Source organism: Vanellus vanellus, assembly GCF_965231255.1.
Source record: "Vanellus vanellus genome assembly, chromosome: 7".
NCBI lineage: Eukaryota > Metazoa > Chordata > Aves > Charadriiformes > Charadriidae > Vanellus > Vanellus vanellus.
The window spans coordinates 8,972,826-8,989,521 of NC_138912.1; the positions used below are offsets into that span (position 1 = coordinate 8,972,826).

Consider the following 16,696-nt stretch of genomic DNA (forward strand, 5'->3'; position numbering starts at 1 on the left):
GGATACTTTAGGACCTGCGGCTTTGCTTTTGCTTCCCTGTAACTGCAGCGAAGTCGCTTGTTATCTGCGGTGTTTTGAAAGCCTTTTAAGGCTTTCTGTGTTTTCTTTCTGAGCGTAACCATGCCAGTACTCACAGCACACACGTGCGCACATACGGTTAATAAAGAGAAAATTCTTGAACGTTTTTAGTCGCTTAACCAAAAGCAGATGTTCATGGTCATTCTCTTCCCTTCCCTTTTAAAATTTATGAGAGAACGCGGTGCTCAAGAAACCGGCAATAATATCGCTTGCTTAAGGTTGGCATAGCAGAAGCAGAAGCTTCCTGTAATGCTCAGGGCCTCGTGCAGGCTGGTGCTCAAGCAAGCTTGCCTGATCTTTCCTTCCAGCTGCAGAACCAGAGGAGAGCACCCCTGGTCCTGCTGCCCGAGCGCCGAGGCGATGCGTGGCCTTCTTTTCTTAATCCCTTCCACCTGCTGAGGGCTCAGGGCTGGATGTCTCCCCAGGCCGACCGGTGCGGCGAGCACCCCCGCTGCGACTCTGCCCTTGGCGTGGGAGGCTCCCAAGTTTTTCTTAGCAGGGAGTCCCAGCCGCAGACTGCCCTGTTGGTGTGAAGGACGACGTGCCCGCGAGCACCAGGCCTAGTCCGTGCCTGCCTGGCACGGAGCAGCACACCGCAGCCCCCCTCCAGCTGGCAGCTACCTGCCGAGGCCCACCTGGAGGCGTGAGATGCCGTGTAGAAGCGCTGGAGCTGCATTAGTATGGTGCCTCTTTTCAAGGCTCATTAGCGCGACGCAGGCCTGCGCTGTTCTGGCTGAGCTGCTTTTAGTCCCCTAGTAGCCATGGCCGACAGCTGCTCAGGAGTGTTTACAGCACACTCCAGCGCACCACGTAGCCCGGTCTAAGAGGGGAGGTAGGTACTTCGCCTGCTGCCTCACAGAACAGCTCTGCTTGCATATTCGGACACGCAAGAGCACGCGCTCCAGCCTGGGGAAATATTGTGGGATCTGTGGTTCTTCAACGGCTTACCTTTGTTCAAAATTAAAAGGCGAGTATGCCTTTTAACGGGCGTCGCGATAGCTTTGTGTTCACGCCGCTTTTCTTTAGATGCTGTTCAGTGCGCCACAGCCAGATGCTACCTGTAACTGCTGTGTGTGGCACTGGGTTGATAGCTGTGGTGAATCACTAGGGAAAGGGGTTTTAATACTAAAATCCCAAACAACTCAACTTTGGATTACATGGCTCTTCAGTTTTATAACTAGAGGGGAAAAAAAATAAAAACAAGGCAGCCTAAGCCATTGAGATAGTAACCTAACAAAACTTATTCCTTCTATGCTTTTTAGTATTCTGTTTTCTCCTGTGCCCTTCTTAATGCAAAAAATATTTGCTTGAGGCAAATCCATGAAAAGACCATATTAGGAGAATTGCATAATATCCCCTAAAAATAGGAAGCAAGAATCTAGGACTATACAAATTCATTTTACTCAGATAAATGAATGACTGAACACGAAAACAAAATTGTTAGCAACTTACTGTACTGCCATGAAAGGTAAGTCAGTCAGTTCAGTTGTCTTGGCTCGGTGTCATATTTTGTGCTGTGCTCACTGGGAGACTAATTGCTTGAAATAAATATTTGAAGATCTCTGTGTCTGGTCCTTGTAAGCTGTTTGATCAGTTTGGTGTTTCTGATAGGATCTGTTTTTCATAAAACCTTTAAGATTGCTGTTAGGCAGTTTTTGTGCCATATTGTCCCACCGTGTAAGTGCAGTGAGAGATGGGACTTAATTAGGTCTCATCTTTACTAACATAAGGATCTGGGAATGGTCCAGCAATAATTCTTACAGTACAAGTCATCTTCCCTTCCTTCCACCCTTGTTTCTGGTCATTTTGGGAGGATTATTCCCAAACCCCCACCCCACCCCCAATACAATTTTCTCATAATTTTAAGATTGAAGAGGTTGGGGGGAAGAGGGTTTCCTCTACCTGTATTGGACTTTATCAACTAATAGGCCAGTTTATCAGATTTCTGAAGTCACGTCTGCTGCTAAGTATGTGTCTGTCTACAGCTATCAAGAGACCCAGGTCTCTACACTGGATACCTGTTAGACCAGAGCTAATTTGATCCATCGTTACCCAGTGGTCTGAGGAAGAGACACCATTCCTAGCCCACCTGGCCGTGTCCAGAAGGACTTTGCAGTGCTACCTCATTGGTGACCAAAGAGCTGGAAAGCTGGCTTTAGCAAAACAGGGACCTACATGTGTCCCAGCCCTTCTTCCCAGAGGATTCCTTATGCCTGTCTTGGGGTGAAGCATTTTCTTTTTAACTCCTGTTCCTCCTGAAGGAATACGTGGAAACGATCTCAGGAGACTCACCATCCCTTTATCCTTTTCCTGATCATAAACACACCTCCCTGCTTTAAGGTTGCCCTCTCTCCCTTGTTTCTGGTGCTTAAGTACTCAAAACCACAAGAATCTATTCATGTTGAGCGATGAGGTGACTTTTTAAATGCCATGTGTGTTCCCTTAAGAAAGCCAGTGCTTTGTGAAGGTAGATCCGTCACTGCGCAGTGTTGCCCACTGAGCAGCTGTCTGCTGGTTTTGCATGGGGCCTGACTCATGATTTCTGAATGCTCAAACTGGCAAACCGGAGGGTCGCTGGGCCCAAAGGCAGTCGGGGCATCCTGCGGTGCTCAGGGCTGCCTGGGGTCCACCGCCCTGCCCAGCTTGGGCAAAGCCCCGGGGGGAAAGCCAGACAAGACCCCTGTAGGACAACAGGGACAAACTGTGTGATTTTAAGACCAGCACAAAGCTATGGGGGACAGAAGCTTAGTGCGGGGAGGGGATGAGATCTGAAGGGACTGGCTGGTAAACTGTTCGTTGCCCTGTGTTGCAGCCAGAGAACTCTGTGCATGTTTCCCCAGTGCATATTTGGGCACAAGGGGATAACTGGTTTGCTCTACTTAATGTCTCCCAGCTGAAAACTTGTGATTTGATTCTTACTGTACTGGGTGTTATCTACATAGCTTTGGAGACTAGTGCCAGCAGCGTCTTGGTAATGCTTGTTTTTAAAAGATACTTTGTTCACTGTACAAAGTGGGATGACAGCACTGTAGTGCTTTTATGCAGAATGACGACCGATAATTTCATGCCCCAAGCTTGTATCTTGAGGGCTGATTCAGCAGAGAAAAAAAAAAAAAAAAAAAAAAAAAAAAGAAGCAGCAGAAAAAAAGGTCTAACTTCTTTGTTATGGGATTGTGCAAAGCTGACTGTTTTTATAGCTTTAAATAGCTTTGCATCCTGGCTCTATGATATGGGTTTCAAAATTGCTCTGTGCTGAATTGGATCCTTATTTTAGTAGCCTGTGTCTCTGACCTGCACTTCGCTTGTCTTCCCTGTTGAAAATAATTTATACTCCAGTGTGGTATAGTACTACTGTGCTAATAAGAAAATACTATTGACAATTGTGATGGATTCACCTACCGCTTAGTGAGCGCAGAAGAGTTAAACTGATTGCATTTTTACAGTCTGTATATTTCTCTGCTTATTGTTTGTGTCCTGCTGTTGGAAAAACAGGTTAGCTGCATAGTAAATCTCTCTAATCAACACAAGAGAAGAACAAAAAGAGCAAGCGCCCTCATTTGTTACAGTTACTTCAGAAGCGTGGTCATTTGAAGGATGTATTCCGGGAGATTTGTCCCTCTTCTTCAGAAAGGTTTGTTAATATGAGCATAACTAACCAGGCATCTCAGGAGAGGACAAAAGCACACTCATTAAAATTAGCTGAAAAAACAACCCACATAACAGATCTCTATCGTAATGATACTTCTGTTGTCTCTCACTGTAATGTCTAAGCAATACATTCCGTAAAGCACATAAGGCCCAAAGTGCTTAGCTAACACCAAGGGACTGGTTTCTGAGTTCGAATGCTCACTCTGTGCCTGTTTGCATTAAGGTCCAACGCATTTCTTTACGTGCTTCTCCTTCCCTCCCCTCCCGCCAAATTAAAGCTCACCTCCATCTGGGGCCGTCCCCAGTCAAACCTTTTCCTTGCTGTGAGTAACGTAGATATGCACGCTGCAGCGGGCATATAAAAATACTGCTGGATGACAAGCCACAAGTAATGTGTGTACTGACTCCTGGTGAGATACCATTGCAGTGTTTAATGCATTTATTAACCATGTAGTGCTGTGATTTGTAGAAGCTGGATGCATAATTGCAAGATAGCGTTTCTGGGAATAAATCCAGGGCTATAGTGTCTGCAAAGGATGGAGGTAGAAGGATTTGGGGGATGGGAAGCAGAGAGTTACTAGGTTTGGGAGGATCTCACGGTGGTGATTAGGTGACGGACAAGAAAAGACTGGTTTAGGGTATGTCTGAGCAAGGACATATGATTGAACTCATCTAGGAGCCATTGGGGTTAGAAGGAAACATGGAGAGTCCTGTGTCTGGAGGAGAAATATCTCTATAAACAATATTCCTTTCTCCTTTCAGAAAACCACTAACTCCTCTGCTAGCCCTGATTCTCCTTTCTTTCTAGGAAAGAAATAAGTAATATTCTGTTTCTGATCATGAGAATTTTTTCTTTTCTGGACATGCGGTGGGTTTCTCTACCAGTTTCTCTCTTGACTAAGTCCAACACTTTAGTTCGAATATTAAAAGCTAAAGGTTGCAAAGACCAAAACAACGCGTGTGTGACTAATATACGGGATACTGAAGAGCTCATCAGGAGGTGCATGAATATGATTATCTCTAAATATCATCTGTTGCTTGTGCTACCACAGCGATAAGATTCTCTGTAAAAGCAGATGTTCATTTCTGCAGACTGTAAAAGCTTAAGTGAGTGCAAGGTTGTTGGCAGTATGGGGGCAGCTTCGTCAGAGTAGCCCACGTTACTGAATTCCAGTTCCCTGCGAAGCCGGGGTGAGTGTCAACCCGTCTTACGTAACTTTGTTTTACAGGCAGAGGCATGTCACAGCTGAGTGCGTAAGTCATTAGCAAATGCTATTTTACCTCAGTACAAAAGATCTCCTACCTCTTTCCATATGTTTAGCCAGTTATTTTAAGCGGCTTTTCTTTCACTGTTTTTTTTTTTTTAATTATTATTTTTATCAGTCCAGCCCTGCTTGTGTTTTGTTTAATGACGAAATTCCCATAGATCTTTTTGTCAGCAGATAAGAGCTTTATATTAAAATAAACAAAAAAAAAGTGTGAATACAGACTTATTAGCCATTTGTGCATGCTATTTTACTCCTGTGGAATTGGGTACTTCTAGCACCTTGGAAGGTACCTTCTTGCCTGTGTGTTAAGCATGTAGGAGACTTGGGATGGGAGTTGGCAGTGAAACTTCGGCATCCTGCATAATGAACAACTCTCATTTCCCAAATTTATTGATGGCTGAGATATTCCCTGTCAGAATTGTCTGCAGCTGTACGCGATGGGCACACATTTCTATTGTTTAATCTTCTTGGATAATGGAAGATGTTGCAAGGCTGAGGATATCCTTTATAATTCAAATGCATGTCTCCCAGCCTGGGTGTATTTCCAGCAAGGCTATCAGCATAATCTCCAAGTCCTGATTTTTTACCTCTGATAAGGTGTACACTTGCTGTAGCACAAATACAACAGTTCTGCTATGTGTAAAGTCCTTTCTGCCCAAGAGTAGGGCAGGAAGAATTTTTCCCCTTAGGTTGTAATTACGGGACATACGCTTTCTATAGCACTCTCTTCAACATGTAGGTGGTTTTTTTTTTCCATTACTTGTGATTTAGTGGTGCGCTGTTGTATCGTAGTAGTGCAGCCTATGCCAGCATTTCCATTATAACCCATTTTTACAGGTTTATAACTCAACAGTAAAAATGTACTCTTCCAATTTGAAACTTGGCATCCTCAAAATGATAGTTTTTCTTTCCCTCTGCCTCCCCCTCCCAAAGAAAAGAGGTTCCATTTTTGCTGTATTTGCAAATGGAAGATACTGTTCTTTCTGTTTTGATAAGAGAAAAGCCTGCCTGTTTATTAAAATTACTTTTCAGTTCTAAGAAAGGAAGACTTTTTAACAGAGGATGCATGTGAATGAGTGGTGTTGGTGTTGAATGACTACGTTAAGTATGTGGATACAGAGAAGTATTGCCTTCCAAATGAAAGCTAGGGAATATTGATCAAAATGATTGAAAAGCTTTTTTTTATGTTGATTTTGTTCCTAGCTGTTGATTTTACCCTTAAAATAGCGTTCTCAAAGGTAAATATGTTTTATCTGCGGCACTCTATTGTTTATCAGGCTGAATGAAGTAAAGGAGGAATTTACAGCATATAGAAAAAAAATAATGATATTTTTCTCTTTTCTCTTTTGAGAAACTCAGTACAGAAGGAGCATAAATTCGAACTTTGGTGTTGAGACCAACTACCAAGAGCAGACTTGTAGTTAGCACAGCGTTACGAATCCAAAGCAGGCCTAAGCAGCAAAGTACAATGTTTCCAAGAGACAGATGTTTGTGTGAATTAGGAAACTTAGCGCTGAATGATGAACTAAGAAATACCAGGCTTGTATGACCCGTACGGTTTACACTGTCCATATCTGAAGCTCTGAACCTGAGGCCTCCTGTGAAGCCTCACATTCCAGTTCAATGTAAAATGGGTGTTTAGGATATAAGAAAATCGGGATTGAAATCCAGTTTCTCCTTCTTTACTTGTCTCCTTGGAGCCATCCACTTAGGAGTTGAAATCTACCCAGCTGCCATTAAAAGAAGTTTTCTAACCTCTGCGAATACCATCACCACTCTAAACAAGGCAGGAAGGCTTCACTGCGTTCCTTCTTGGTGTAGCAAATTTACTTCCAGGCATTTCTTTTTGCATTTAGATAGTTAAATTTATGCTTACCATAACCACTTTAATGGTACTAATTAGAAGAAAGGGTATGTAAGAGAGAGATTTCACAGAGGGTATTTATTAATGAACTGAGCTATTATTTTGTCATATATTTGAAAACTATCAACATATATACAGTCTGCATTCTTACTATAGCTAAGCTGTCTTTCTCTTAAATCCCAGCTGGTTTAGTTTTTCAGTTGCCTCTAATGTATCTATTTATAAACATAAAAGTATCATGAAAAGCAGGGAATGTGCTTCCTAATGAGAAGTTCAGTTCCTTCATTTGGATTCTAAAATCAGTAATTAGGTCAAATACTATTTTGTATCCATAGGCAGCACCAATGGCTCTCAGATATAGAGCAAAATAGCTGTATGTGGAACTGAATTTTTTTGAGTCTATAAAATAAAACGCTCAGCACTTCCTCACATCATCTTTAGTCCAGTCCATCTCTGCCAAAACCAGGGGGATTCTGTAGCGTAAAATGAATGCAACACAGTGAGGTTCAGATCCTCATTTTTTTTGCAGGAAACAAATTGCAAGTCCAGCCAAACTTCCAGGGAGCATCAGACCTGCTCAGTGCAGTCAGTAGTTTTGGTGTGTAAATCCAAGTCTTCTGTTACAAGACTTGACTGTACATTTCACACTGGTAGCTCCTATAAAAGAGTGCTGTTTATATTTCTGGAATAGACAAAGAAAGAAATGATATTGAGAATGACTGAAGTACTTAAATCAACCACAGCACCATTTACTGAAAATATCTTCAGCACTGTGGGGATTGCTATTGCTATGATAGGAAAGCAGAAAACTCCCAGCCCAGTCGTGTTCACTTGAGCAATGGAAATATTAAACACCTTATGCTGCTAGACAGAGTGCATACTATTGCTTTCATTCTGTATGATGCTGCCACCAGAAATGTTTCTTACTTGAGTCAGTGTGGAGAGCAGACAGTAATAGCAACAGATGGATGCTCATCGTAAGACATGGCTGAAGATACAGCAGATTCACTTTTTAGGCTTTGATCTTCTAAAATGTTTCTGCATTTAATAATATTCCATGTATAATAATCAGTGAATGCAATGTAAACAAACAGCTCGATTTGACTTACAGGTATATATGTTAAAAGACATAACATGTTCTTTTTGCAACTTTCTAGAAGAGACTGTGGCAGCCGTGCAATATATTAAAATTATATTTGTATTTTTGTAATAATACTTGGAGAAATTGCAGGAGTTACTAGGGATAAAGTACTCCTGTGTTGTATATTTTCCTAAAACTGAGGAATATGATAGGTCTTGTTAATAAGCAGTGGTATTATGGTAATTATTAACTGTCATATTTCATTTCTTTTCATGAACATCCAGCACCATTTTTAAGGGGCCACAGAACTTAACATGTTCTCTGCAGCTGATGGAACTCATCATTGTAATTACTAAGTACCCTTAGCTGACTGTTTGAAGTTTTGCTGTAAATTCAAATCAGAATGTGAATGTTATTGGAAAACATGCAGTCACATTCGGAGAGTTTATTTGCTAATCATGTGCAAATCACTGTCAAAATTATAGGAGTATGACAATCCACGTGAATTTATCTAATTGTTTTGTGCTGCTGTATGTATAAATTTTACAGGGAATAAATTTTGCATTTCTTCATAGGCACAGAAGAAGCGGAAATCCAATGAATCTGTAGATACAGAGCTCTGTCTTAATGAGGTAAGAGTGTGGATTCTGTATATTTCACAGCACAGTTTGCTCCCCATAATACAAAAGGTTCAATGTCTCTTAAGATTATAATGGGCTTACCTCACACTGAAGTCTTGTTAGTATTGTTATGTTTGGATACCGTAATGTATTAAAGAATGACCTTACTCAGAAATTCAGAGCTGGGCTCAAAGTGGCCCCTGCTGACTTTATATTTTAATACCTCTGTAGTACACGTCTAGGCAGATCCCATGGTAATTACCATTGCACCTAGCAAGTACAATTCGTTAATAGTCTTCAGGAACGCAAGATGATATGGCTTTTAACACATATACAGAAACTTACTGGACATCATTCTGTGGCTAACAAAAATCTCCAATTTAGGGCATGAAATGATGTTCACATCAGATGTGCTGCTCATACATCAGAGGACAGATTGACAGCCCCAAGAGGCATGAACCTCCCAGTGCTGTTTGAGTAGTCTGCTCAGCCTGACCTCCAAGGCCCCCTTTCAGACGTAAACATTACATCAGTTTCCATGTCTGTCAGTCCATATCCTTTCTACTGAGTCTCTCAGGAAGCTTAATAATTAGTGAGGTACATAAATTAATTTTTACAATGTGGAAGCAGATAGCCTTGGCATCAGAGCAAGACCAGCTGTACTGGCATAAGCCACCAAATGTACGTGACCATATCTTTCAGGTTCTCCTTCACCAGTACAAATTTGCACAGTTCGTCTAAACAATGACGGTTCTGTAGCCCATTCCTTATTCTCTAGGTTCTATTAAGAATTTCCTGTAGATATTAGAATGAAGCCTAATAGCACATGAGGGAACAATGCAGTAATGTTAACAAATCTGTTGACGCCTTGTGCTGGCTAAAAGACCTTTCACAAGAAGGCCATAGTAACTGTGGCTTACCATAAGAACTGCTGGTCTATCTTATCCCATACTCTGTCTGTGACAGTTTCCAAAAAGCAAACGCCCAGGGTTGAGCAAAAGAAAGCATATCGTGGTAATTCCACCCGTGCCTCCATTCTGACCATTTGCATCTCAAGGCCTTCCAGTTAGCTAGTCCTAGAAGGTGACAGCAAAGCGAGGGAGTAGCACGGAGATTTATCCATGAATGCTCCCTGGCTCTGTAGGCCGTCATTCCTGTGGAAACTGATGCTCTCTACTCATTCTTTGTATCGGCTTTTCTGGGTACTTCTAGCTTGTACCTTGGCCCATTGCCTCTCCAGGATGGAGCGAGAAGCTGCATCCTTGGAGATTTTAAAATCCTGAGTGGACGGGGTCTGAGCAACTTTGCCCGGAGTAGGATAGACTTAATAACCTGAGAGGTCCCATCTAGTCTAAATCGTTCTACTTCTGTGATTACGCCTGTTTGTTGTTTTTCTATTTTAAACTGAGGATGATAAGCAATGAGAAATATTCCTGTTGGACCTCCTCCTTAAATAGCTCACTATCATCTGCCAGTCTATACTTCCATACGCGTACTGCTTAATTATTGAGGCAAAGAAGACCAGACATGTAAATAATGCGTCGATTAAGGGGAAAAAGGCTTGAGAAAGAAATTTTTTCGTAAGCTAGAAACATCTATCTTTTCTGATCTGATGCGTTAGATTTTATCTGTTGTTATCCAGAAGTAATTTGTTATCAAACAAGCTTGTTCTATTGACTATGCAGAAGTTGCAGTTTCACTGCGGGTCTTGCATTTGCTTCTTAAAGTAAACTGGCATGATAAACAGAGATTGCTAAAGAAAATTGCTGTACTTAACAAGGGTAGGTTTTACACGTGGAACCACTGCCAAAGTAGGGAAATTTTTAATACTTTTTTAAATTGTACTGTAATGGTGTTTTTGTCCTGTAACTTTAAAATACTGTCATTTTAGCATCTGTTGTTACGCCTTTTGTATCTTTCGGTCTGTGACAGCGATATGTAGGTAACGGTAGAGGGCGGGACCCAAACCAAAAGATGAATTTCATGCTGTAGATTTAAATATTTTGCAATGAAAACTGGTAACGGTGACCAAGGAAAGTATTATGTCTTGCAGAATGCTATTGGGAAAGACAACACAGCAGGAGTCTCCACCAGTCACATATCCTCGGAGAATTCGCTCGCTCTTCCTGCAAGCTTCTATCTAAGCACACCGCTCACTCTGATGACACTCGCACTCTCACTCTGTTTGTTCCTAAGCTCATCAGTCGTCTTGTAGCCGCATTACAGAAGGACGTTTAAAAAAAAAAAAATTAAAAAAAAAATCTGTTTCCTGTCCTCTGTTGTTTATCTGGAATTCCAGGTCTGGGAGCTAAGCTGAGGCACTCCTGCTAGAACAGTTTCAGTCAGCTGGAATTTTTTTTTCTCTCTCTAAAAAAGCTTCTTGTGATATTTAGAGGCTTTGTGAAATACTTGGTGCAGTGCTACATTCCAAACCCAAAAGGCTTTTGGGCATGCAGTGTTTTAAAGAGACAGTGTGTAAATTTGCCTGTAAAGCGACCTGTTTGGATTATTTTAATAATAATTATTTTAATTCTGGCTTTTACCTGAGAAGGAGGATGGCAGTTTTCTTAAGATCCTACTTATCCTATTGAATGGTTTTGGTTTTCAAATTGATCGAACTTCAGACTATCAAGGATGCCAGGCTTTTGTCTAACGGTGAATGTTCTCCCAGAGAGTGGACTTTATGAAACTTCTTCGTTTGATAAATTGCTACTGATGTTAAACTTTCAGTGTATTAGCATTTTCCTCTTTAAATGTTTACGTACTGTAAGTGATTCTGCGTTCCCTGCTGAGAAGCCATTATAATTCGCATACAGGTATAATGTACGTCTTTCAGTTAAATTCTTATAGAGTGTGGCGTAGAACTTTCTAACAGTACATTTATCTTTTAATTATAATCATCTAGCCTTAACAAGGGTGAAGATTCTTTAAATTAACAAGAAGCAGCCATTGTGAAAGCTCGAGAAAGATATATTTCTTTAAATTTGAGGATAAGCGGTAGAAACAAATTTTGCTACAGGGTTTCAGCTGTACAGTCTATGGTCTCCTATGCTTCCCTTGTGATAATATACTCCAGTTATTATACTGTTTGTTTAATAAAAAATGACATACAATTTATTTGCTCTACTAAAACAGCATTATCTGTTCATACATAGCTGATAATGTCAGCTCAGAAAGTTGCAGGAACTTCATGCCTTACTTCTCTTATCACAACATTGTAGCGGGAAAAGAGTTAGTAGGATATCGTTTAAACTGTGTTTTATTTCTTAGACTGCTAGAGTCAACACAAAAGGATGGTTGATCCAATTACAAGGCGGCGTCATGCACACTCACCCATGTGACAAGCTTCTCTCACCCTGGTAGTTCCTACTGCAGGCCTTGGCATTGCTGACGTGATGAACCGTTTGCAAGACCAGTTCTATAAATTGTTTTAATGGTTTGGATGGCAATATTGCCAGTATACATGATTTGATTGCTTTGGTTTTCATTCAGTGACTTTGACAGCCTGTGCTGGCTCGTGATGATTTTCTGCGGTACCAGGAAGGGATTCTTTAAAGCTTTAAATGTCATCAAATAGGCAGCATTTCTCCTAAGGGCTGTCTTTATACCTTACTGTGATGGCTTGTTGACTGTTACAAGCAGTTATGTCTAAATGATCAACAGTAATCAGGTTTTCTTTCTGTTGAAAGTAGAAGATGACTTCGCCAAGCAATGAGTTCATCATGTTGAATTTACAGATTTACATTGAGACTTACACAATTATGCCCCGGCCTGCTCTGAAAGGCCCACATCAGTTACTTGCACTACAACTATAAAGTCCAAATTGCTGGTTTATAAACTGCAATGAAGTTCGGGGGTGTGCAAAACACACATCTTACTACGAGATTATTAGACCTATTGACAAGTTCATCTTCTGAGCTTTTTCTTAGCTAATAATAAACGCTTTCATAAATTCTGAAATTCACTTATGTACTCGTGATTACGGTCACATAATATAGGTTCCAAAGCACTGTGTATTTGATAGAATTCTAGGATACTCTGTGCCACTGAACATAACAAATTAGACAATATTAGTCTTTAATTCTGTGCTGATAAGAAACTGCAAATTACTTTCAAAGGCATCAGAGCTGCTTTCGGAGAAGAAATATGTAGCACATCATTACCAGCAAAGCCCATGTGGTTCCTGTTGCTCTTCTTGTAGAAGCTAATCAAATTATTGAAAACTAGTGACAACAGGAAAAAAGATTACGAGATTCATGATTTAAAAAATAAATCAAATTCTTTTATGTCAAAAGGAGTTGATAGTATAACCTATTGAAATGCTAATGAACATAGCATTATAATTCAAAACTCTGACATTATCCAATTAAAAATATTTTCAAAACAAATTCATAAACATTACAATTATTAAATCCATCTTTGATCCACAAAGCTTTCTTTAAAATATCATTTGTATTCAGCACATTAAACATTTTAGGCAGTATCGGGAATTTTAATAACTCCCCAGTATAGTACATACTTTTTGAAGATTTTTTACATTTGGTTTGATTACAGTATCTCTGCTACATTTAATACCAATTATTAGAGCTTTGACACTGTGATCCAGAATAAAAGCTATATTGATCACTTATACTGTAAACAACAACCTAATTAGATTCTGATTACAAAAGAAATTGCTAGTTATCTGATTCAATGAGAGTTACCTTTGGAAATACAGTTATGTCTGTAGTAGAGGAAGAAATGGTGTTTTACACAGCTAGCCATGTTGCCACAAACAAAACAGAGCACTCAAGCTTTTTTTTCCCATATAAATTAAAAGCATACTGAATTCTTAATTAAAAAAAATAAATGGCTTATTAAACAGAGGGAAAAAAAACCCTAAGAGTCTGTTTCTACAGGCATCACTATGCAAATACTGGAGGATTTTTAGAAGTTGGATGTGGTGTGGATGATGTCAATTTAGCATGGTGACCTTGTCAATGAAGTCATTTGCTACAGTACTGAAGTATGCAAATTGTTTATTTTTTCCCCCCTCCCAGTCACTGAAATGTCATGAGTTGAGTCCTCAGTGAACAAGCTTAGGCGGGGCCCTATATTCCTATATACATTAATTTTATCAATGTAACAATAATATAGGAACTGTCCAAATACAGGATGCACAGACAGATGATCTACTGTTTAAGTTATAAATTTAACAGATTGAGCATCTGTAAATTAAGTCATGGGCTACCGTAAACATACACAAATCATCTTTTTCATTTAACATAACGGAACAGACAGTGTCATTAGTGTTATTAGGCGTGTGTGTACTCCGCCATGTTAAACAACCTCATTATTATGTTTATGTTTCTTCTTAAAAGTAGCACACACAAAGGTAAAATTCAGACTGGGCTTGAATATACGGCTAAGGTTTTGCAGTATTTAACGTAGATACTAATTCCACAAGTCCAATGAAAGAGGGACTGAAGAAGAACCTTTCAGATATGAGTAAAAATAACAGCAGTGGAGGCTTTGCTTTGCCCCAGCGCAGGGGAGGCGGTGCCACCCCCCAAGGGGCAGCAGTCCTACCGGAGTGTGTGTGCAGTGATTTGGTCAGTGAGGAGGAGTGCAGCCCTCGTTTCGCTGACTCGGCTCCCTGGCATCCCGGCTGCTTCAAGGGAACGGGAGGGAAGGTGCCGAACAGTGAGCAGGCACCGTCCATCCGTCTTCACCGGGGCACTGGCCGCTTTCCACTGAACAGCTTCATTCCCACTGTGTCATTAGGAAGAATTAGGAGGAACAGGAATTCTTAATCGTTTCAAAGCATTGCATAGGCAGACTCTGTCTGCAGACATATTCCAAGCCTTTTTTTTAAATGAAATTATGTCCCTCCGAGACCCAACCTGTTTAATATGCGGCTATTCACAGTCCGAGCAATGTTGCAGTGTGAATCAGTAGACCGAAAACATGAAAGTATACACCTTTGCTAAGCCTGTGCAATTACGTTGGAGATGAAGAAAACAGAAAAGGAATCACCTTGAAACCTCAATCTAAGTTTAATTTGTGATTGTTGGCTTAATCACGACACTGTTTCCATAGAGGAGAGATGGCGAGAAACCAGTGAAGGCGAAGAGCAAAACAAGCTCCCTGAAGGGTCATAAATTTTGTGTATGTCAAGTGACAGGGGTATCTCATACTTAGCTTGAAATAGAAGAGCTGGATTTTGCCGGGAACAGCAGCTCCTTCGGAGCAATCGGTAGAAGATGGAAGAATGAGCAGTTACTTGTACAGCAATTACAACTTTCTTTTATAAAATACAATTGTTTGTCTTCAACACCAGGTTGGATCTACCTCACTGAAACATATATGTTCACTGACAGGACTTCTGCATTAAAACTCTTCTGGGGTAAAGAGGCCCCCAAGGTTGTTTTATACCCATAAGGTTAGTCAGATTCTACCTGATGTCCCTGACATCAAATAGAAATATATTTGCTTGTTATGAACTTGGCAGAGAAATTAATCCAGTGACTTGTTAAATATTTCTCATCTTTAAATATTTGCTTTTTCTTACCAGCTCAGTTCTTACTATGACATTTCAATTATTGGTTATTTCAGCTTCTCCTTTAACTTTGGAAGGTCATTTTCTCCATACTCCACAGTAATCCACTTTATAGATTTGCCTCAATGTTGGTTTTTTTCCTTGTTTTTAATTACAGCCTTCATTTCTGAGAAAAGAAAAAGCGATCAGGAATAGATCTCTACTGAATGACCAACACCTTTAGAGGGAGAGGAAATTGCAAGTTCCTATTTTATCTGTTTAGCACTAGTTTGACTAGAACAAGCTAAAACATGATGTTGCTATTCCCCAGATGGAATTTAAAATTTAGTTTGGTACTGAATAAGGATTAAAAACTTTTAAACTCTTATAGACTTTCAGAAATACTTAAATACTTTTAATGCATTTCCCAGTCAGTTTTTCAGTCAAATAGATCAAGTCTCACGAAGTAGTATTTTTTTTCAAGAGTAAGGAGTTTCATTGGGAAATTTCATGGGTCTGTTTTTAAGGTAAAACCAGGGAGGTTGGTGAATTCTCATTTTTACCTCAATATTATCTTGACTTTTACACAGCCTTGCTTTATGTTCTCTTCATGTAAGGGTGTTTGCTTTTGGGGGATGGTTATGCTTAATAGGTGCATGTTAGATATGGTCACCTCAATAATCAGAAGCCAAGTCCTGCAGCTCCAAACTAGATGCTCCATCTCTTTTACTATTCATAAAAGCCAGAGCAGCAAATTCAAGATGTAGCCTAAAGATTATCTGAAGTTTAAAAGAGTCAACCAATTTCTCAGTAGCATTTCTTATCAATATAGATTGCGGTGTTATAAATTGGTACCACCAAGACTAGTCAGTAAAGTTCTCTGAGTACGTTTAACCAGAGCAGCTGCAGTTTCTGCTGGTTTCTCTTTGCCAGGTGCCAATAGCTGAACTTTGCCGTGCGTACCCTTAGAGCTAATTGCTGCCTAGATTACAGCAGCCAAACCTGAGCACACGTCAGCAAGGGTTCCCCTTAGCCCATTTTCTCCTGCTTTTAGTGATTCGAACACACTTTAATTCTTTTGCACTACTTTTTAATCTGTCAAAAGGAGGACTTCCTAGAATCCAGGAGAAAATGCGTCATACATTTAAGGGCAATTTTCTTCAAATTCCTCCTGCCAGAATACTGCAGTAATTAACCTCTTACGGACTTCTGTCCTCCAAAGCATTGAATACCCCCTGCCCATCACCTTCAGTCCGTGTGAAACTGAGCAGGAGTTTTGGCGATTCAGCTTCCAATAAATGGGGCCATGTTTGTTTTCAGGCTTCTTCAAGCCACTTATTCTACAGACAGATGCTATGGATAAACGAAAGTAATTAGAGATGGTGTCATGGCATCATGCCACTTCCCATGTTGGCCAGCTCAGGTCAAATAGTTTTCCAGCATCGGTACCAATGATGCAAAGTTCCTCATGACTCCTTCAGTTGGACATAGCTTTGGCAGTAGGAAATGACATTCAAAGTCCTGTTGTTGTGACTGCAAAAAAGTTATGTCTTTTATTGTTTTATTCTTGTCTGAAATACAGCCCCCATGCCACCCTTTTCTGAGTTCATGTGCTTGATC

General features: G+C 40.4%; 1 protein-coding gene across 1 annotated transcript in view; it reads left to right on the forward strand.

Moving 5' to 3' along the window:
* Positions 1 to 10,977, forward strand: part of GFRA1 (GDNF family receptor alpha 1) — a gene marked incomplete at its 5' end in the record, with an annotated part of 145,238 nt that extends 134,261 nt beyond the window's left edge. Inside the window, 2 exons of the mRNA XM_082486271.1 lie at positions 8,515 to 8,571; positions 10,613 to 10,977. Coding sequence (XP_082342397.1) covers positions 8,515 to 8,571; positions 10,613 to 10,774 — 219 coding nt within the window. The 3' untranslated portion in view covers positions 10,775 to 10,977. The remainder of the gene's footprint in view (positions 1 to 8,514; positions 8,572 to 10,612) is intronic.
* Between the last annotated feature and the right edge of the window lie 5,719 nt (positions 10,978 to 16,696).